At 40.6% G+C, this 23,528-nt stretch overlaps 1 protein-coding gene across 2 annotated transcripts in view; it reads right to left on the bottom strand.

Annotated features, from left to right (window-relative positions):
* Positions 1-23,528, bottom strand: part of LOC307116075 (S-adenosyl-L-methionine-dependent tRNA 4-demethylwyosine synthase TYW1) — a 135,882-nt gene that overhangs the window by 15,388 nt on the left and 96,966 nt on the right. For both annotated transcript variants that reach the window (XM_079799727.1, XM_079799728.1), the window contains 2 exons: positions 10,373-10,483; positions 2,024-2,191 (listed from right to left, as the gene is read on the bottom strand). In XM_079799727.1, the coding sequence (XP_079655853.1) occupies positions 2,024-2,191; positions 10,373-10,483 (279 nt within the window). The remainder of the gene's footprint in view (positions 1-2,023; positions 2,192-10,372; positions 10,484-23,528) is intronic.

The raw sequence follows: 23,528 nt of genomic DNA, 5'->3' as shown, positions 1-23,528 counted from the left end.
CCTCTCCCTTCCTCTCTGTAAAAAATCAATAAAATATATTTAAAATAATAATAATAATAATAATAATGAGGGGATATGCTAATTGACCCTCATGCCATCGCAATGGAGGCAGCCACAGCCAATAAGGAGGGAATATGTTAATTGACTGCCACACCCTCAAAGATGGCGGTGCCCACAGCCACAAAATGGTGGCGCCCAGTCCCCTCAGCCCCGCTGGGGCACCTGCCTCCGGAGTCCCCCAGTCCCCTCAACCCCCCAGCCGCCCAGGGCCTCTGGAGACAGGTAACCAGGGCCAGCCGAGGCTTGCGCTGCCGGCAGTGGCAGCAGCAGAGGTGAGATGAGGCGTCGTCTTCCCCTGATTGCGGGGTTGCCTCCTGCCCCTGAGGGCTCCCGGACTGTGAGAGGGGGCAGGCCAGGCTGAGGGACCCTCCCTCCAGTGCATGAATTTTCATGCACCGGGCCTCTAGTTATAGAAATAATGATGGAAAACTTCCCTAACCTGTTGAATGAAACAGACACAAAAGTCCAGGAAGTACACAGAGTCCCAAACAAGATGAATACAAAGAGGCCCACCCCAAGACATGTCATAATTAAAATATCAAAGGTTAAAGACAAAGAGAGAATCTTCAAAGTAACAAGAGAAAAGCATTAGTTATGTACAAGGGAGCGCCCATAGACTATCAACTGATTCTGCAACAAAAACTTTGCAGGCCAGAAGAGACTGACATAAAACATTCAAAGTGATGAAAAGCAAGTACCTACAACCAAGATTACTCTAACCAGCAAGGCTATCATTTAGAATAGGACAGATAAAGGGTTTCCCAGATAAGAAAACACTAAAGGACATGAGTTCATCACCACCAAACCAGTATGACAGTAGCCCACCCTTGATCTTTCTAATTTTTTGGTATTAATCTACCTTTATGGTGATATAATTCACATAACATAAAATTCAACCTTTTAAAGTATACAATTCAGTAGCATAATGAACATGTGCAACCAACACCACCATATAATTCAAGAACATTCTCATCACCCCAAAAAGAAATCCCATAGATATCAGCAATCACTTCCCAATCTGTTCTTCCCCTAGTCCCTGGCAGCCACCAATCTACTTCCTATCTCTATGGGTTTACCTATTCTGAACATTTCCTATAAATGAAATCATACAATATGTGGCCTTTTGTGTCGGGCTTTTTTCACCTACCACAGTGTTTTCAAGGTTCATCCATGTCTACTACTTTAAAAAAGCATTTTTAATGGAGAATTTGAATTAGAAACTAGGCAGAGTAGTATAAACTTCTATGTATCCATCATGTAGCCTCAATAACCCCCAACCCATCCACACATCACGTACCTCACCTAAATTGCATTCCAGATACTATATTGTTTCTGTGTAAATATTTCCATAAGGACATTTTATAATAGCTGTAAACACTTAGCATTTTAGAACAGCTAACACTTAGCCTCCTGATCAGAGTTTCCTTTCTTATTTTAATGGCCTGCATCTACAAAGAGCTGAATTTTTTCTTTGCTAGGTTTTATTTACTTAAGAAATACACTGGGTTCATATATCCTGCCTAAATAAAAGCAGCAAAGGGGAAAAATGGAAATAGAGTCATGAACCAAAATCTCTGATCTAAAATATGTTAAATATCTCAGCATTTCTTGACAGTCAGAAACACTCATATGGAGGTTGCTTACTGTTTAGTTTTCCCTCGTCACCCCGGAAAAGGCCTAGAGGTTATTACAAGCAGTTTTGCTTTTGTTTTTTAGCATGCACCCATTACAATCCAGAAAGCACTTCAAATGCCTATGTGAGGACTAAATACAAAGTAATTTCACACAAAAGAGCGTTTATGAGCCCAACAGACAGACTTTAGGGTTTTTTAAATTATTGTTTTAGGAAAGGTAGCAAACAAGCAGATATTCACTGTTATAAGGTGAGGGGAAAATTAAGAGGAAAGAGAAGAAAGGAGAAGGATAAGGGTGGCAGAAGAATTCATATTCAAATTACTCTTACCTTTTTGTGAGCAATCAGGAGGCAATTGGAATGTTCATGTTCACAAGCAATTTCATAGTCAGGGATCAGATCCACCAATTCACGGACAAAGCGTACTACTTCCTCATGCCAGGGCACGTTGGCCATGGTAAGATTGCTTGCTGAACTCTCTCCACAGTAGGTAACACCCTGTGGAAACATTACAATAGTTAGAGACAATTACAGACCTGTTTAAATGTCATAGAGAAAACTTCAGAGCTAAAAAGGCTTCTAGAGTTCATCCAAATCAATCCCATATGTATTTTAAAGTGAAGAAGGTGAAACAAAGATGATAAAATTGCTTGGGAACTAATACAAGGAGTTAGTGACAAGGACAGCACTGGCGCTCCCGGGCTGATCGATGTTCTTTTCACTCTATGACAGTGCTGGTGCTTGGGTACCTGTGCTTTGTGTCATGTATCACAATATTATTTGAACCAATAACATATCTTTCCATTCAGATTCATTTGGGATCTATAATAGATTAATTCTCAAGGGATGACAGTCCCCTAGAATAATAATGCAGGCATAGTTGACACCCATAAAAATTCACTGAACAATTTATTCACTGGAAAATAAATTGAGCTCCCATTTTACGGTACAGTTTAGATTTGAGGATGGTAAATTTTATGTTAAAGGCTGGATAGGGATCCCATCATTAGTATTTATTCTTTAAAGATATCACTTTGTAATGCATTTTGTATACACACACACACACACACACACACACACACACACACACACACACACATTCATGACAAATAGGAAATACTTATGTGGATGTGTATACATGCATTTAAGCACACCTACATGTATCTCACCTCTATAGAAATTCTTATTCAGTGAGATAACTTTGGTTCTATTTTGAACTCTACCTGACAGCCCAGTCATATAAAATCCAAAAGTTTCATAACTAAGTTCTCTACTGGTAGATTACATAATGATAAATAATTCATTTTTAAATAATATTTGATATCTTAACTTTGTAGGCTCTTCAAATACCCCAGAATCAAACTTTCTTAACAAATGGTTTGAATATTTTAGATATGCTACTACTAAGTAGGGAATACTGAAATAAAAAACGTGCACCACACACACTCATAACCCCCCCCCCCCTCTCTCTCTCTCTCTCTCTCACACACACACACACACACACACACACACACACACACACTATCATTAAAGGGGGTAGAATGACATTAATGAAAAATCCACAAATGAACTCTGCAGAGTGACCCTGACCCTACAGATGGCAGAGCCAGGACTTGGCTGAAAACTCAGATGAGCTCTGCAGAATGCTCTGTTCCAGATGGCTGTGCAAGAAGATTGCTGGTCTACTAGACTGAGATGACCTTTGCTGGACACAAACCTTAGGTGACCCAGCTTAGTTCTAGCAAACAAGAGAGTCTTCTCTATTAGCCCAATAATTTATTGACTTCATTAAATTGAGTCTGAGTTGTCAGTGAATTAAAAAAGCAAGTAGTTTTAAAAAATCTTTAAGAAAGCATGGCTGAAAAATTATGCTAAACATACCCAAATGTAAGAAAATGATTTATTGATAGATAAAATTGGTCATAAAAACAAACTTTACTTCAATTTAAATACTATTTATAATGCATGAATTATATGAACAGCCATGTATGAAACAGTTATTTCAAAGGAATTTATTTTAATATTTAAAAAGCTAGTTCATTGAAGCAGAGGTTTTTAGATAAGATCTTATATTCATGACAATGGATTTGGAAAATGTTTAATATTTCTTATTCAGCAATAATAAATCATGAAATATTAAGGAGATATTTGGCTTGGAAATGAAATTAGAGAATGAATGCCACACAGTTCATTATTATGTCTTCACATAATATTTCTCTACACATTCGCATGATGCTTTATAGCACTTTCCAAAGCACTTTCACATAAAAGTTCTCATTTTAACCAAACCAAATCTGCTGGGGTCGGCAGTACGGGTAGCTTGAACCATCCACAGAGCCTGAGCCTTGACCACGACAGAAATGCTATGGGCAGAAACTGGTTTCAGTGAACTGGTCTGTGAAGTCACTTTCGGGAACCCCTGAGCCCTCACCAGCATAGCTCCTAATGCCTCACTCTATGGTGCTCTCTGCCTTGGCCTATTCACTTCTTCCAAACTCTGGTCTACCAATGACTTGTGCGGACTTTATTCCTGCTCACTTAACCCTGAACTATCTAAAACCACTATCAGTCTCCCTCATATCACGGCTATCTGCCACCTTCTCACCCCACCACCACACCCCACACCCTCCCCATTTATTACCAACATCACGTTCTTTCCTCACAACTTTGAAAAAAGAACAACCTTAAGAAAACAGATGGGCACAATGTGGCAACTGGAAAGTAGTCCTTCACTCCAGAATCTACAGGTTGAGGAGTAACAAGCAGACCCAAAGAAAGTTCCCAAAGAACAGGACCATTTGTACATCTTCACGTTTGTAGTGAAAAACATAGCCTACACCATTTTCAGGGTATAGGAATGACATGTTTTGGGTATAATGCTGCAGAATGTCATTAAAAAACAAACAGCCCAAGCTTCTCAACATGGCTTTGAGGCCTATTCTTCTCTGGACCCCCAACCAATCTATGCTGAATGACCTAAAGATCAAGTAACAAACTCTTCTATGATAAGGAACCCCAAAACTCTTTTCTGATCTAATATAAAATTTCATTCATATTACGCAGAACTTGTCTACTCTTTAATGATCATGAACCAACTGATAAACACTGGTTAGGTATTACCATGTACATGAACAACTGGTACTATTCCTTATCTTCACAGAAAGAGTGAGGCTATGCTAACCCATTTGTTTTGCAAAATGCATTCTGCAAGGATTGAGTTCTTATAGACAGTTACAGTGCAAAGGGTAAGAGAGTCTTGTATCATTTGGCAGCAAATAATTACTGAGTACTTACTATTCTCAAGGTACAATGCCAGGAGAGAATACAAAGGCAGTATTTCATTTATAAATAGTGTTATAAAAGTTTTTCAATGAGACAAATGTTTGTAACATGAAACACATTTTCACAAACAAGCAAGCCAATAATGCTGGTTAAGATTCTCGGGATAGCAAATAAAGGCCTATTTAAGCCTAACAAAGCTAAAATATATGTTAATTTACTGGGCATATAATAGAAAAAAATATTTTACAAGACTAGCACTGAAAGAAAAGAGGAAATCAATGTAATAAATAGCTTCTATTGATTTAGTTTAAATAAATGTGCTTAATGGAAAGTGAGTTAAACATTTACTGAATCCAGGCATACCCATTACCCCAATGAATTTCTCAAAATAAAGCTATTACATTGCTACTATTATTCTAATTTTAATCTTGAGGAAGTTTAGACTCAAGGAAGATAGTAACCTGTCCCGGCTCCTTCAGCACCTTTCAGGAATGTATCAAAGCTGTGCTCTTGCCCTAGCCGGTTTGGCTCAGTGGATAGAGCATCGGCCTGCGGACTGAAGGGTCCCAGGTTCGATTCCGGTCAAGAGCACATGCACAGGTTACAGGCTCAATCCCTAGTAGGGGGCATGCAGGAGGCAGCCAGTCAGTTATTCCCTCTCATCATTGGTGTTTCTATCTCTCCTTCTCTCTGAAATCAATAAAAATATATTTTAAAAAAGCAAAAAAAAAAGCTGTGCTCTTCCCTCTTCCCCACTTGAGACACCAGTGTGCACAGACTATGAGGGACTCTGGCACCCACCACATACACACACATCCAGGAAATACAGACAAAGGATATGAACAGTACTGTGTTTGCTTCTGCAAAGAGTCCGAGGCATATCACTAAGCCAGGGTCAATTGGCACTATCCATTTCACATCTTCAGAGCCTTTTTGTGACCTGGAGGCACTATTAAATTTTAACACCAACCCCCTTTGAGGGATAGGTCCTAGAAAACTTTTTCACCAACTGCATAGGTAAGGGATAAGTCTCCAAGTGCCATTCTGTGCCAGTGGGTAAATTTTGTCCTAATTCAGTCTTCAACTGAAGTTAAAAGCACCTAGTCTTCCGTGCTTTAAACCCAAGTCCTGTCTCTGCCAGAGCTGACCTCCACACTTACACTGAGTGGCCAGATTATTATGATCTCTGAACACATAATAATCTGGCCACTCAGTGTATATCCTATGCAATAAAAGGCTAATATGTAAATTGTCCCCTCGACCAGGAGTTCGACCAGCAGGCAGGCTGGCCAACCGTCCATGTCCCCTCCCCCTGGCCAGGCTGGCCGGACCCCACCCATGCACGAATTCATGCACCGGGCCTCATAACTGTTTAAGATAAAAATCCAATGCTATTATTGATTCCTTTTGTTCTTTCACTCCCTACATATCATCATCTAGCAATAAGTTCTGTTAGTTCTACTTCCAAAATTTGTCCTAAATGCAGCAACATTTCTCCAACATATATTACCAATGACCTTCCCCAATCCATCACATGTCTTGTTTGGATTAAGCAATAGCTTTGTAACTGGTCTGCCTACTTCTACTACTGCCCTCTATACTCTATTTAAGACAGCAGCAAGGTATTGTTTTACAATCATAAATCAGACACATGATTCTCCAGCTTAAAACACTTTGGAAGTACACCTAGTATAAAGAAAAGCTTACCATGAAATTTGGTATAAAATCAAATTCTCTTATCCTTGCTTGAAAGATCTAACAGAATCTAGCCCCAGCCCACTTCTCTGATTCATCTTCTGTCACTGCCAACTCCAACCGCCCCACAGAGATCACATAGGACCTCCATATACTATCTGTGCCATTTGCTCAAATGCTCTAATCCCAAGCCTTTGCATATTATGTTGCTTCTTAGTATTTAGATACCAGTTTTAAAAGTCATCTTCTCAGAAAAGCCTTCTGGCTTATGATATCTAGAACAGCCAACCACAACATCAGCAAAACAATATATGCATCAACCCACTTATAGGAATCCATCCCAAAGAAACACTGGCAAAGCCCTGGCTGGAGTGGCTCAATTGGTTGGAGCAACACAGGTTGGATTCCCAATCAGGGCACATATTTAGGTTGCCGGTTCAATCTCTGGTCAGGGATGCATACAGGAGACAGCCGATTGATGTATTTCTCTCACATTGCTGTTTCTCTGTCTTTCTGTCTCTTCCCCCCCCTCTCTCATTCCCCCCCCCACCCTTTGCTCCCTCTCTAGAATAAAAATAAATAAATAAACCCAACAAATAAAATAAATGAAATATTGGCAAAACCATGACACAGATAACCAGATATTACATGCCTCCTGCTGGAAGTATACAATACCACCAATGAAATAATCTTGAAATGCAAACACACACACACAAACACACAAGAATCTGATCAATCTTCTCTTTTCTTATTTTATTTTATTTTTTCCATCTCCGTTTATCACCTAGATAAATCAATCTTTTCTTGATCTAACTACCAATCCATAGGAAATATAGAAAACATAGGAAAATACAATCAGCAGAATCTAAAATATAAATATGGGGAACAAGCCAGGATAAATAATCACTTTCTTCAACAAAATAAATTACAAAGAGGAAAAAGCATATGGAAGAGAAATTAGATTAAAAGACATTTAAGAGAAAAATAATGTATTTACAATGAATGGCCCTTTTTGGATCCAGTTTTAAAAATACTGTTGAGCCCAACCAGCATGGCTCAGTGGTTGAGTGTCGCCCTATGAACCAGGAGGTCACAGTTCCATTCTGGTCAGGGCACATGTCCGGATGCGGGCTCCATTCCCAGTGTGGGGCATGCAGGCTCTCTCTCCCTTTCCCTTCCACTCTGAAATCCATATATATATAGTTTAAAAAATACTGTTGAAATAATTGGTCCAGTTTGAAACCTAACATGTGCTAATACTTAAAAATTATTGTTAAAGTTGTTTATTTATGAGAACAGTATTTTGAATAAGTGTTTAAAATGAATATACATCTTTTAGAGTTATATATTTAAACAGTTATGAATCAACTAGAGGCCCGGTGCACGAAATTCGTGCACGGAGGGGGGTTGTCCCTCAGCCCAGCCTGTACCCTCTCCAATATGGGACCCCTTGAGGGATGTCCGACTGCCCGGGATCGGGCCTAAACGGGTAGTCGGACATCCCTCTCACAATCCAGGACTGCTGGTTCACAACTGCTTGCCTGCCTACCTTCCTGATTGCCCCTAACCGTTTCTGCCTGCCAGCCTGATCACCCCCTAACCACTCTGCTGCCAGCCTGTTTGCCCCCAACTTCTCTCCTCTGCCGGCCTGGTCACCCCTAACTGCCCTCCCTTGCAGGCTTGGTCCCTCTCAACTGCCCTCCCTTGCAGGCTGGGTGCCTCCCAACTGCCCTCTCCTGCTGGCCATCTTGTGTCCACATGGGGGCAGGATCTTTGACCACATGAGGGCAGCTATATTGTGTGTTGCAATGATGATCAATCTGCATATTACTCTTTTATTAGATAGGATAGAGGCCTGGTACAGGGGTGGGGGCCAGCTGGTTTGCTCTGAAGGGTGTCCCGGATCAGGTGGGGGTTCCCTTGGGGCGTGGGGCGGCCTGAGCGAGGGGCCTGTGGTGGTTTGCAGGCCGGCCACGCCCCCTGGCAACCCAAGCAGAGGCCCTGGTATCTGGAATTTATTTTTCTTCTACAATTGAAACTTTGTAGCCTGGAGCGGAGCCAAGCCTGGGGCTCCCTCTGAGGCCAGCAGCCAATTGTGTTGGGGTTATAATTGAAACTTTGTTGCCTTAAGCGGGTGGGCCCGGCCAGAGTGTGTAAAGCTTTGCTTCCCCTGTTGCCGGCGGCAACCCTGGCCTACTCTCTCAAGCTCCATTCTGCCGCCATTTGTTTGAATTTGTTTACCTTCTATAATTGAAACTTTGTAGCTCGAGTGGAGGCTTAGGCCTGGCAAGGGCAGGCGGAAAGCTTGGCTTCCTCTGTTACCTAGGAAACCTTGCTCTCTGTGGCTGTAGCCATCTTGGTTTGGGTTAATTTGCATACTCGCTCTGATTGGATGGTAGGCGTGGCTTGTGGGCGTGGCTTGTGGTATGTCGGAGGTATGGTCAATTTGCATATTTGTCTATTATTAGATAGGATGATATAATGTGGGGGTTTGCTTATAATAATATGGTATAGTGAGAAAATGGGTAAGAATATAGCTGAAACATGAGTTGACAATTTCTGAAGCTGGGTGATGGATAAATGGAGTAAATTAAACCAGTCTCTCCACTTCTTATATGATTGAAATTTTCCATAATAGAAATTTATTTAAAATCCAACCAATTATTCACTATAACACTTCAATTTCCCAGCATATTAATATTACTACAGTTGACCCTTGAACAGTACAGGTTTGAACTGCACAGGTGCATTTATTGACACATTTTTCTCAATAAATACTATACATGTATTTTCTCATCCTTATGATTTTCTTAATAAAATTTTCTTTCCTCTAGCTTATTTTATTGTAAGAATATAGTATATAACATATATAACATATTATATACACTGATTGGCCAGATTATTATGATTTTTGAACACATAATAATCTGGCCACTCAGTGTGTGTGTGTGTGTGTTTGTGTGTGTGTGTATGTGTGTATATATATATATGTATGTGTGTGTGTATGTGTGTGTGTGTATATATACACACACACACACACACACACATACACACACACACATACATATATATATATATATATATATATATATATATATATATATATATATGAGGCCCGGTGCATGAATTCATGCATGGGTGGGGTCCAGCCAACCTGTCCAGGGGTTGGGGACATGGGCGGTTGGCCAGCCTGCCTGCTGGTCAAACTCCTGGTCAAGGGGACAATTTGCATATTAGCCTTTTATTATATAGGATATACAATAAGTGGCCAGATTATTATATGTTCAGAGATCATAATAACCTGGCCATTCAGTATATATCTTAATCAATTGTTTATATTATTAATAAGGCTCTAGTCTTAGTAGGCTTTTGGTAGTTAAGCTTATGGGGGATTAAAAGTTATACACGAATTTTCAAGTGTGCTCCTAACCCCGCATTGTTCACCGGTCAACCGTATGTAGTTTCTAATTATTGTTTGTGATGATTGTCTACCTCTCACCAAAATAATATTTTTGTGAGAACTAATGCTCAGTTTTTACTGCTACTATCTCCAATGACTAGAACAGTGCCTGGTTCTTGATTAATATTTCTGAATGAATACATAAACATCTGGGCCTCCCATAGAATATAAAAATGTTAACTCGAGGATGATTAACAAAGCGTCACAGGAAAAGGGCACAGCAGTGGCCAGCAGGGGCTTACCTTCACTTCGATGAAGTCAGGATGCCCTAGAGACACCAGCTCAGCATAGGCTTGGAGTTCATCCACATTCCATGCTTTAACTAGAGTCAGTCTGTAGACAGTCCGCTGTTGCTAAAACAAAGGAAAAGCCAACTTTGTTTTATCTCAGTAGAAGTGATACCTAGGAGGACTTTCAAATTCCTTCAAACCATAGAGAACCCAGGTAAGGTGAAATCCAGCATGAACTTCTATAAATTGAACTCATATCTTTTAGAAAAATGAAAAAGGTATAAACAAAGTAATAAGATTCCCATAAGCCTTACAAAGGCAAAGATTAGCATATTTCTTTTCTTTCACTCACAATATCTAACAATATTAGGCACCCAAAAGGTTCTTGACAAAGACCCATTGAATGAGATTTAGTAAAGAACAATAAGTTGACCACATAGTTTTAGATTGTAAAAAAAAATAGATTAAGAAAAGTAGCCAGTTACCAAAGGGAAAAAAAATGAGCAGCTTTCCTGGCATAGAGTGTGAATATTTATCTATATTTTTTAAAGTATGGTATGAGACAGGGATTCTTTCTCTTCTATGTGGAAATTGAACGAGTGTTAAACATTGAATAATTCATTCTCTACTCCATGATTTGTAATGTCTGCTTATTGTAATCAAATTTTCATATATTCATGGATGTTTCTGAACTTTCTACTCCGTGATATTAGTTTTGTTATCTTGTCACAGTACCACACTAACTATAGCTTTATAATAAGACTAGATATTTAGCACAAACAACCTTGGTTCTTCAAAATTGTTTTTCTTCAAAATCAACTTGCTTATTCTTGGCCCCTTAATTCTTTTTCATATTTATTTTAGAACTAGAGGCCCGTTGCAGGAAGATTCCTGCAATAGGGCTTCCTGCGGCCTTCTCCGCCACCCCGCCTACTTCCCTCCCATCTCCACAGCCCTGCCTGCTTCCCGCCTTCCTCCGCAGCCCCACCTGCTTCCCCGCAGCTTCACTCCCTTCTTCAGTGCTTGGCTTCCTTCTACACTGTCCTCAGTCTTCGCTCTGTGCCTGGATATGCAAATTAACTGCCATCTTGGTTGGGTTAATTTGCATAGTCGCTCCTGATTGGCTGGTGGGCGTGGCTTGTGGGAGTAGCGGAGGTATGGTCAATTTGCATGTTTCTCTTTTATTAGATAGGATTACACACACACACACACACATACACACACACACACCTTTCCTTTTCCTTGCATTCTCATGTTGTAAATTTCTGTGTTAGCATGTTAGTAGTTCTCAGGGCACTTGTCGTTTTTACACTGTGAAACCTGTGCTGTTCAATATGCCAATAGAGCCACCCCTTCCAACCTCCCACCTCCAAAGGATGGAGAAATACTGCTCTGTATTACTCCTTTGCTTTCCTGGAATGTAAGTACTGCTGCTTTTTAAATTCTCTAGAGTGTTTACTTATAATCTCTTACTTACCCTGTTGGCTGCTAGAGCGCCTAGCCTGTACTGTCTGTGCATTTTGTACTTCTCAGCTTTCTCTGTGGTTTTTCAAGCAATCAAGTTAAGTATCCCTTTGACCATATGTCCATTAGATACATTATAATATACAATTGTGTGTGGGTATTTATGTATTTATATAAAATACTAGAGGCCCGGTGCAGGAAATTCATGCACGGGGGGGGGGGGGGGTGTGCCTCAGCCCAGCCTGCACCCTCTCCAATCTGGAACCCCTTGAGGGATGTCCAACAGCCCGTTTAGGCCCGATACTTATACAAAGGACTGCAATATAGTTCTCTGTGAAAAAAATCAATAAGCTAAATAAGCTGGCACTTTAGGGAAATAGAGAAACAAGAGCAATTTAAGCCTATGCCAAGTAAAAGAGAAAAATAATAAAAATTAGAGCTGAAAGTAACAGAAAACCAATAGAGAAAAATCAACAAAATCAAAACCTTGGTCTTTGAAGAAAAAAAAAAAATCAAATTGACAAATCTCTACTGAGGCTAACCAAAAAAAAGAAAAAGAGAGAGAAGATATAATTTATCAATATTAAAAGTAAAAATAGAGATCTCATCACTACTGACCCCCTGGACAATAAAATGATAATAAAGGAATACTAAAAACAACACTATTGCCAGCGAATTTTGAAAACATAGATGAAAAAAAACACAAATTCCTTAAACACAAAATGCACACAAGAAGAAACAGATCAACTGGATGGGAAAATATATATATTTTTGAAATTGAATCAATAGTTAATAACCTCCCAAAACAGAAAGCAGCAAACCCAGATGGGTTCTACCCAACATTGAAAAAATAAATTATTTCAATCCACCACAATCTCTTCCAGATAACAGAAGCAGAAGGAATACTTCTCAACTCACTCTGAGGCTAGCATTACTCTAATGCCAAAACCAGATAAAGGCATTTAAAAAAAGAAATATATCTTTCATAAGCATAGGTTTTCTTTTTAAAAAATATATATTTTATTGATTCTTCACAGAGTGGAAGGGAGAGGGATAGAGAGTTAGAAACATCGAAGAGAGAGAAACATCGATCAGCTGCCTCCTGCACACCTCCCACTGGGGATGTGCCCGCAACCAAGGTACATGCCCTTGACTGGAATCGAACCTGGGACCCTTGAGTCCACAGGCCGAAGCTCTATCCACTGAGCCAACCCGGCTAGGGCTAGATTTTCTTTAAATCCTCAATTTATAAGTAAATTGAATCCAACGATGTATAAAAATAATATACACGTGCTCACCAGTTGAGATTTATTCCAGGTATTCAAAACTGGTTCACTATTCAAAAAGTTACTCAACATCACATATCAACAGACTAGTGTAGAAAAATCATGTTATATCATCATATGAATTGATGCAGAAAAGCATTTGACAAATGCCAACACTTTTTCATGATAAATTTCTCAACAAACTAGGAATTAGAGGCATTTCCTTAACATTATAAAAAAATACTTATAGAAAATCCTCAGCTAATATCACACTTAATTGTGAAAAACTGAATACTTTGTCCCTCAGATTGGGATAGGCAAGGATGCCCCCTCTTACTGCTCCTATCATGGTAACAGAAGATTTAACTAGTACAACTGACAAGAAAAGAAAAAAAAGTATAAAAGTTGGAAAAAATAAATAAAGCTGTTTTTCTTTGCAAATGACATGATACATAGGAAATCTGAAAAAAAAAAAGACAAAATAACTTCTAGAACTATTATGTAAGAATAGCAAGATCATGATACAAAGTTCATAAACAAAAATCAATTGATTTCCTATATATTATCAATGAACAATTAGAATATTAAAATTTTTTAAAATACCATACAATAGCACCAAAAAATAAAATACTTATATATAATCTAACAAAGCTATGTGTAAGTTCTATATGTAAAAAACAATATAGATCTCATTAAAGAAAATCTAAATAAATAAGAGATATTTCATGTTCATGAATTGGAAGACTCAATACTGTTAAGAAGTCACTTCTTCCCAACTTGATCTACAGATTCAATACAATCTCAACCAAAATCTCAGCAAACTAGTCCTATATAATAAAGAGCTAATATGCTAATGGTCATCATGCCATCACACCATAACGACTGATCAGCAGGAGGCTGCATGTGCAGCAGGCATGCACAGGTGGGTGGGGACTTGACACTGCGTCCTTCCGGACAAAGCCACAGCGGCTGCCTGAGGCTCAGGCAAGCCGTGGATGGCGGCTGCTGCTGCCCAGGGCCAGCCCAAGGCTCAGCAAGCTGTGGATGGCAGCCACCGCTGCCCAGGGCCGGCCCGAGGCTCAAGCAAGCCGCGGATAGCAGCTGCCACTGCCCAGGGCCCAAGGCTCAGGCAGCCGCATGGCTGGTAGTGGCAGCAGCAGAGGCGTGATAGGGGTGTCGCCTTCCCCTGATCACTGGGTCGCCTCCCGCAGAGGGAGGACAGAGGCAGCAATAGCAAGAGAGTGATGGGGGCGGTGCCTTCCCCTGATTGGCCGCAGGGAGTGGGCCTAAGCTGTCAGTACGACATCCCCTAATGGCTCCTGGACAGTGAGAGGGGGCAGGCCGGCCTGAGGGAGCCCCCCCCAAGTGCACGAATTTTTGTGCACTGGACCTCTAGTTTGTAGATAAGGGACAAACTGACTGTAAGGTTTATATGGAATGGTTATAGACTTACAATAGCCAACACTGTACTGTAGAAGAACAAAGTTGGAGGATTCACACTACCCATTTTCAGGGCTTACCATAAAGCTACAGGAATTAAGACAAAATGGTATTGGTGAAAGAAGACGTTTAGATGAATGGAATAGCCAAGAAATGGACCATATAAATATTGTCAACTGGTCTTTGACAAAGGTGTGAAGGCAATTCAACATTTTGTCTTTTCACCAAAATGGTCGTAGAACCTTTGGACATCATCCTATATAATAAAACCCTAACATGCAAATTAGGAGGAGAAACCAAGATGGCGGCAAAGGTAAACAACTAAACTGCCGCCTCGCACAACAATTTCAAAACTACAACTAAAAGACAAAACGTCTATCACCCAGAACCACAGGAAAGCTGGCTGAGTGGAAGCTTAACCAAATAAACTGCAGCTCCAGTCAGACTGCTCCAAAACCGCCAAATCCCAAGCAAAGAGGAGAAAACTGTAGTTCTTGCTATAGCTCCTGCTGGGTGGCCTCAGACAGTAGCTGACCTGCACCCCATTGGAGATCCAGGAGCTAGTGTATCTAGTGGTCTGTGTGAGATGACACCAGATTTCAACTACTCTCATAAGGGACACATTCAAGAGGCAGACTCAGTGAGCACCAAAGCCCTACTAGAACAAGTCATGCCCCATAAACGTGTCTCCAGCACAGCAATTCTTCCGTTATAGACACAGCGGGTCCTCACAGCCAATTGGCCTGGAGGTCAATTCCTCCCAGTGACACCAACAACAATCAAGACTTAACTACAACAAGGCTGTACACACAGTCCACAAAGGGGTGCACCAACCATATAGGACACCTAACACACAAAGCTACCCTACCAACTCAGGGAAGCAGCGAAAATGAGGAGAAAAGGAAACATCAGAAATAAAAGAAATGGAGGAGAACAAATGACTGGACATAGAGTTCAAAACCACGGTTATAAGGTTTTTCAAGAATTTCCTAGAAAAGGCCAATAAATTTAACGAGACCCTCGAGGGTATGAAAAAGGACCAACTACAAATTAAACATACACTGACTGAAATAAAAAATATTATACAGCCCTGACTGGTTTGGCTCAGTGGATAGAGCGTCGGCCTGTGCACCCAAGGGTCCCAGGTTCGATTCTGGTTGAGGGCATGTACCTTGGTTGCGGGCACATCCCCAGTAGGGGGTGTGCAGGAGGCAGCTGATCGGTGTTTCTCTCTCATCGATGTTTCTGACTCTCTGTCCCTCTCCTTCCTCTCTGTAAAAAAATTAATAAAATATATTTTAAAAATATATATATTATACAGAGACCCAACAGCAGACTAGAGGAACGCAAGAATCAAGTCAAAGATTTGGAATACAGAGGCAAAGGTCACTCCTCCAGAGAAGCAAGAAGAGAAGAGAATCCAGAAAGTTGAAGATAGTGTAAGAAGCCTCTGGGACAACTTCAAGCGAACCAACATCAGAATTATGGGGTGCCAGAAGAAGAGAGAGAGCAAGATACTGAAAACCTATTTGAAGAAATAATGACAGAAAACTTCCCCCACCTGGTGAAAGAAATAGACTTACAAGTCCAGGAAGCGCACAGAACCCCAAACAAAAGGAATCCAAAGAGGACCACACCAAGACACATCATAATTAAAATGCCAAGAGCAAAAGACAAAGAGAGAATCTTACAAGCAGCAAGAGAAAAACAGTTAATTACCTACAAGGGAGCACCCATACGATTATCAGCTGATTTCTCAACAGAAACTATGCAGGCCAGACAGGAGTGGCAAGAAATATTCAAAGTGATGAATAGCAAGAACCTACAACCAAGATTACTCTACCCTGCAAAGTTATCATTCAGCATTGAAGAGCAGATAAAGAGCTTCACAGATAAGAAAAAGCTAAAGGAATTCATCACCACCAAGCCAGTATTATATGAAATGCTGAAAGGTATTCTCTAAAAAGAGGAAAAAGAAGAAAAAGGTAAAGATAAAAATTATGAACAACAAATACACATCTATCAATAAGTGAATCTAAAAATCAAGTGAATTAAAAATATGAGGAACAGAATAAACTGGTGAATATAATAGAATCAGGGGCATTGAATGGGAGTGGATTGATAATTCTAAGGGGGAAAGGGGTGTCTGTGTGGGGAGTACCGGAAGAGACTGGCTAAAATCATACACCTATGGATGAGGACAGTGGGGGGAGGTAAGGGCAGAGCAAGGGGTGGGAACTAGGTGGAGGGGAGCTATGGGGGAAAAAAGGAGAAACAACTGTAATAATCTGAATAAAGATTTATAAAAAAAATGCATATTAACTGAACGGTGGAACAACTAGTCGCTATGTCGTGCACTGACCACCAGAGGCAGACGCTCAATGCAGGAGCTACCCCCTGGTGGTCAGTGCGCTCCCACAGGGGGAACTGGGCTTGCGGCTGGCGAGTGCAGTGGCGGCGGCGGGGGCCTTTCCCGCCCCACTGCAGGCAGGTGGTCAGGAGCAAGGGGTCTCGGACTGAAAGAGCCCCAGACTGCAAGAGGAATGTCTAACTGCAGGCTTAGACCTGATCCCTGGGGGGGAGTGGGCCTTAGCCAGCAGGAGAACATCCACCGAGGGGTCCTGGACTGTGAGAGTGCACAGGCCGGGCTGAGGGACAACCACCCCCCCCAAGTGCACAATTTTCGTGCACCAGGCCTCTAGTATTAAATAAACAAACAAACCTAGATACAGACCTTACACCTCTCACAAAAATTAACTAAAGGAAATCATAAACCTAAATGTAAAATACAAAACTATAAAACTTCTAGAAGAAGACACAAAAGAAAATCTATGTGAACTTCGAAATAAGTTCATAGATCCAATAAAAACAATTCATAAAAGAAAAAAATTGGTATGTTTGACTTTAATACTAAAAGCTTCTGTTCTGAGAAAGATAATGTTAAGAGAATATAAGACACACAGAAAAGAAAGAATTCACTGACATGGACAACAGTGTGGTGATTCCATGAGGGGGGAGGATGGGTGAAGTAGATGAGGGTATATAGAGGATAAATACTGAGGGGAAAAATAATAAAATAAAGGGAAAGAGTGAGAGAATATAAGATAAATCAAACTGAGAGAAAATATTTTCAAAACATACATCTGATAAAGATTTTATATCCAAACGATACAAAGAACTCTTGAAAGTCAACAATTAAAAAAGAAACCAATTAAGAAATGGGCAAAAGATCTGAACACACAACTCAAGAAACAAGATACATGGATGGCCAATATGCATATTAAAAGATGCTCAAGCCGAAACCGGTTTGGCTCAGTGGATAGAGCGTCGGCCTGCGGACTGAAAGGTCCCAGGTTCGATTCCGGTCAAAGGCATGTACCTTGGTTGCAGGCAGGGGGTGTGCAGGAGGCAGCTGGTCGATGTTTCTCTCTCATCGATGTTTCTAGCTCTCTATCCCTCTCCCTTCCTCTCTGTAAGAAATCAATAAAATATATTTAAAATAAATAAATAAATAAATAAAAAATAAAAGATGCTCAACATCATTTACCATTAGAAACCTGCACATTAAAACAAGATGGCACTGTGTGACTGTTAGAATGGATGAAACTAAACAACTAACAATACAAAATGCTGATGAGGATGCAGTACAACAGGAACTCTCCACGGCTAGGGGAAATGCAAAATTCTACATCCACTTTTGAAAACAGTTTGTTATAAAGTTAAACATAGACTTATCAACACAGCAATGGCACTCCTAAGTATTTACTCAACTAATTTGAAACTTATATTCACCCAAAATCCTGCACACAAATGTTTACGGCAGCTATACTCAATCACTCAAAACTGGAAGCAACCAAAATGTCCTTCAGCAAGCAAACATATCATCTGTGTTCCACTCATACAAATATTATCCTATCTAATAAAGAGGGAATATGCTAATTGACCCTCACACAATCGCAAAAATGGTGGTTCCCACAGCCAATAAGGAGGGAATATGCTAATTGACTGCCCAGCCCTCAAAGATGGCAGCACCTACAGCCAATAAGGAGGGAATATGCTAATTGACTGCCTTGCCCTCAAAGATGGTGGTGCCCACAGCCAATAAGGAGGAAATATGCTAATTGACTGCCACACCCTCAAAGATAGCAGCGCCCACAACCACAAGATGGCGGCGTCCAGTCCCCTCAGCCCACCAGCCGCCCAGGGCCAGCCCAAGGTGCAGGCAAGCCTCGGATGGTGGCTGTTCAGCCACCCAGGGCCGGCCAGAGGGATGACAAAATGACTGAACATGCAGGCTATGTGGGGTGACCAGGCCAGTGGTGGGGGGGTCCATGAGGGGCAACCAGGCTGGCATGGGGGGGCAGTTGGGGGCGATCAGGCCGGCATTCAGAGGCAGTGAGGGGCGATCAGGCCGGCAGGGGTGGCCAGTTAGGGGCGACCAGGCAGGCAGGCAGGTGAGCGATTAGGAGCCAGCGGTCCAGATTGGAGAGGGTGCAGGTTGGCTGAGGGGACCCCCCTCCCCCGCACCCTGTGCATGAATTTCGTGCACCGGGCCTCTAGTTAGTGATAAAAAGAAATGAGGTATCAAGCCATGAAAGGACATGGGACCTTAAATGCATATATGTAAGCAGAAAAAAACAGTCTGAAAAGGCTGCATACTATATGATTCTAATGATATGACATACTGGAAAATGCAAAACTATAGAGAGTAAAAATATCATTGGTTGCCAGGGATTTGGGCAGAGATGTGGAAACTTGAACAGGTGATGCACAGGAGATTTTTTAGGGCAGTGAAACTGTTTTATATGATACTATCATAGTAGATACAAGGCACCATGCACTAATCAAAACCAGAGAACTTTATAGGACAATGTTAACCTTAATGTATACAAACTTAAACTCTGTGGTCTTCTTCCCCAAAACCCATAACCACAGTCAAATCATGAGAAAAACATCAGACAAATCCCAGGTGAGAGATATTCTAGAAAGTACCTGACCAGTATTCCTCAAAACTGTTAAGGCATCAAAAACAAGGGAAGTTGGGAAAAAGAACCGCCAAGATAATCCTACCGAGAAGAGACTAGTGAATGTAATGTAGTACCCTGGAAGGGATCCTGGAACAGAAAAACGAAATCTGAATGAAGTATGTATTTAATGCATCAATATGGGTTCATTAATTAAAATAAACATATCACAGAAATATAAAATGTTAATAATAGAGGAAAATGGGAAGGGGAAGGAACTCTCTATACTGTCTTTGCAATTTTCCTATAAATCTAAGAGTTCTAAAATACAAGTTCATTTAAAAAATTAAAATATGTTCAACTGTTTATAATAAACAAATGGAAATAATTATCAACCAGGAAATGCTTAAATAAATGATGAAATAACCATAATATAAGGTGCTATTTAAAAGAATAAGGTAAAATTATTTTTATTCAAACAGAAAGAAGTACAAAAATCTATAATAATAAAAGCGTAATATGCTAATTAGACTAGACAGCCGAACGACCTTCCGGACATCCTTCCGGACAACCTTCCAGGCAAAGCCGGGGCTGTGAGGGCCGAGGCAAGCCGCTGCAGCTGCGAGGGCCAAGACAAACCGCCACGGCTGCGAGGGCCGAGCCCCTTGCACTAATTTTGTGCCTCGGGCCTCTAGTATAAACAAAAAAAGCAACCTTGCAATACAGGGGTGGGCAAAAGTAGGTGTATACTTGAATTCAAGTATAGTTTACATAAACGAAACATGTCAATGAAGGTAATTCCTAAAGTAAACAGAGATCCTTTTGGGAAGTAACATTTAAGGGGAAAGGGGGTAGGAGCTCAAACAGGGCAGTTTTAGTTTTTATACTTCTGTACTTTACATGAAAGTAATTTTGACAAAGTAATTCTTTTCTTAAAGCAACATATAATAAAACATATACAATATAATGCCTATAAAAATATATATACATTGCTTTTATAATTAGGGGAGAACCCAAGAAACAGAAGACAAACATCATCTAGCAACTATGAAAAGTGTGAATTAAAAGTAAAAATGAATTCCTCCTGAGGAAGAGTGGTTAGAGAATAGCAGGGCTGATAAGAGCAGGGAGAGGAGGAAAGCAAGCCTGCGAAGGCAGCTCAGTGAAACTGCAGAACCAGTCTAAACTGGCCCTGTCCTCTTCCTAAGGAGACACTAAGTTGTTTTTCAGAGATAACAGAACAAAGCTGCAAATCAGGCAGTCGGACAGTCAGTTGTGCACTAGAGGAAGAATTTGTCCTAGAATAACATTTCAATGTCATCAGGTAGAAAGCCACCCTGTACTACATACTAAACACCCTCCCCCCTCCTCCCGCCAAATTCATGGGACGCATGAAACACCATGATCTCCTAGTGCCTAAGCACTGAGCTCTCTTCATGCTGAAATAACGGAACTCTATAGCATATGCATAACTTCCCCGCATCTTCTTTAAATGTAACTCCAAACCCTCGGTGGGGTAGACAGATTTGAGTCTTGCCTCCTATCTCCATGCCATGGACTTCACAATAAAAGCTTTTTCTTTTCTCAAAAACCAAGACTATAGTATGTTCCTACACACTTTGTGCAGTGAGCCCTTGCTTGGTAACAAGTGTCACTCATTTAGATTCCAACGTGCCAACAAAACCACCAAGCAGTGAGTGTGTCTAGGAGACACATTCAGTTAGAAAACAGGAAACAGAGTTCAGGAGGGGAAACAGGGAAGGGCTGGGGAAGAGGGAGAGGAAAGAAAAATGTACTCAAGCAGAATCATAAAATCAAGAATGAAACCTGAGGACTAAAACTTGGGAGACACTTCCATTGAGAGGATGGAAGAAGCTTAAAGGGGGAGAAGGCGGCAAAGAACAAGAAAGAAAATGAGAAGAGTGCAATGTCCTAAGAAACCACAGGAGGAGAGTTTGAACAGTACTCATTACTAATTTAAGATTTGTAAGATGGTATCAATATTTTCTATTCAATAACTTCCTTTGTCCTTTTATTTAATGAACATAGTATTTATTTAATGAGCACAGTATTTAGAAGGGCTTTCACTGATTCACTAAAATTCCCAACTTCAATCTAAATTTTCCTTTAAGCACTAAATTCTTCAAACTTGATTTTTCCTACTACATGAATTTTTAGAATATAATCTTTACCTATGGTAAAGAAACCACTGTATTCAAAATGCAATTCCATTTAGGCTCACTTGGTTGGGCATCATCCAGTGCATCAAAAAGTTGCCAGTTCAATTCTAGTCAGGGCACATGCCCAGGTTGCGGGCTTCGACAGGGGGCAGCCAATGGATGTTTCGCTCTCACGTAGATGCTTCTCCCTCTCTTTCTCTCTTTCTCTCTCTCTCTCTCTCTCTCGCTCTCTCGCTCTCTCGCTCTCTCGCTCTCCCTCTCGCTCTCTCACTCTCGCTCTCTCTCTCTCTCTCTCTCAAATGCAACTCCACTAAATGGGACCATCTAGAAAGGTGACTGGGATATGGTTTTGTGGGCTGTATTTCTCTACTTCCCTCTCAGCAATTTTTATAAAGAGTTAAGTTCTGGAAAATAATGTCGTCTCCAGGCTTCTGTCCTCAGTCCCTACCTCCTACCACCCCTAGAAACTGGCAACCAGGAGTCCAAAAATAATCACTGCCTTTCCCGTGGGGAAAATGGGGAAGATGCACTTGAATGGGGTTCTAAATATACAAGTGGACCTACAACTGCAGGATTCTCCAGTGTCTTCAGTGACAACCAGATATGTTCAAAGTACATAAGTCAAAATATGGCAATTTTCCATCATGAGCCAGGAATAGGAAAAAATAAAAATGCTTCTTAGGGTAATAGAAAATGAAGGCTTCCTTCCTTCCTTCAGTTGCTGAACTGAGCCTCCCAACATCTTGAGATACATTTCACGAGTTAGGAGGAAGATAACTAATATATCCCTCCACCCACCCCAACCCCCTCAGATTTTTAATACAGGCCTAGAGATTTGTGGGGGTTTTTTGGAGGGGGGAGTATTTTATTTTAACAACCTCCAAATCTAGAAGCTACCTCATCAGAAAAACTCTAAAACTGATGAAAATAAAGCTAATATACTCCAAGGGTTACTCAAATTCTATTTACATGATTTTTAACATTTCTAACTTGTCAAAGGTAAAACACCTTTTTTACCCACTGTGTGGCTGGATGAAGTGAAAGTGCAAATGACTGAATATAAATAGTATGTATCTCAATCCAATATCTGAGTATGAATGAACTAATGGCATACTTTTTTTATTCCTATGAAGGTGGCAAATGAATGTTTGCCACATATACTAGCTTCTTATGGGCCATGTCAGAAGAGCAAGTTATCTTCACATTGCCATAAATCAAATATAAGTCATAGTTTCCACAATCTCATTTCCCTAATGCACTAATAAGGGCCTTCAAATGTCAATTTGAGAAAGTGCTTCCTTTTTTCTAGGTCCAATAAGCAAAAGAAATTCGCTTCTGACCATTCTTTTTAATTTCCCTTTCTCCCAAACTCTTTTCATAAATCAAACACAATGATTCTCATAAAATGGTTCCATTCTAATCTCCAAAATGGCAATACCTAAGCTAAAATTTTAAAGATAACCCTTGAGATGAATGGCCTTGAATGATTTCATTTGGAAGAAATTGAAGAGGATGAAATCTATGGCGTGGCAGGCAAAAAGGCCCATTGGTCTCTTGATGATGAGAGAATGAAGACTTTTTTTTTTAATTTAATAAGTCTTTATTGTTCAGATTATACAGTTGTTCCTCTTCCCCCCCCCCCCCCATAACTCCCTTCCACCTGGTTCCCATCCCACCCTCTTCCCTTACCTCCCCCCCACTGTCCTCATCCATAGGTGTACGATTTTTGTCCAGCCTCTTCCCGCACCCCTCACACCCCTTTACCCCTGGGAGTTGTCAATCCACTCCCTTTCTATGCCTCTGATTCTATTATATTCACCAGTTTATTCTGTACATCATATTTTTAATTCACTTG

This window comes from Cnephaeus nilssonii, assembly GCF_951640355.1.
Source record: "Cnephaeus nilssonii genome assembly, chromosome: 2".
NCBI classification, from domain to species: Eukaryota; Metazoa; Chordata; class Mammalia; order Chiroptera; family Vespertilionidae; genus Cnephaeus; species Cnephaeus nilssonii.
The sequence above is the reverse complement of the archived record's forward strand: the minus strand, read 5'-3'. Positions and strand labels throughout refer to the sequence as shown.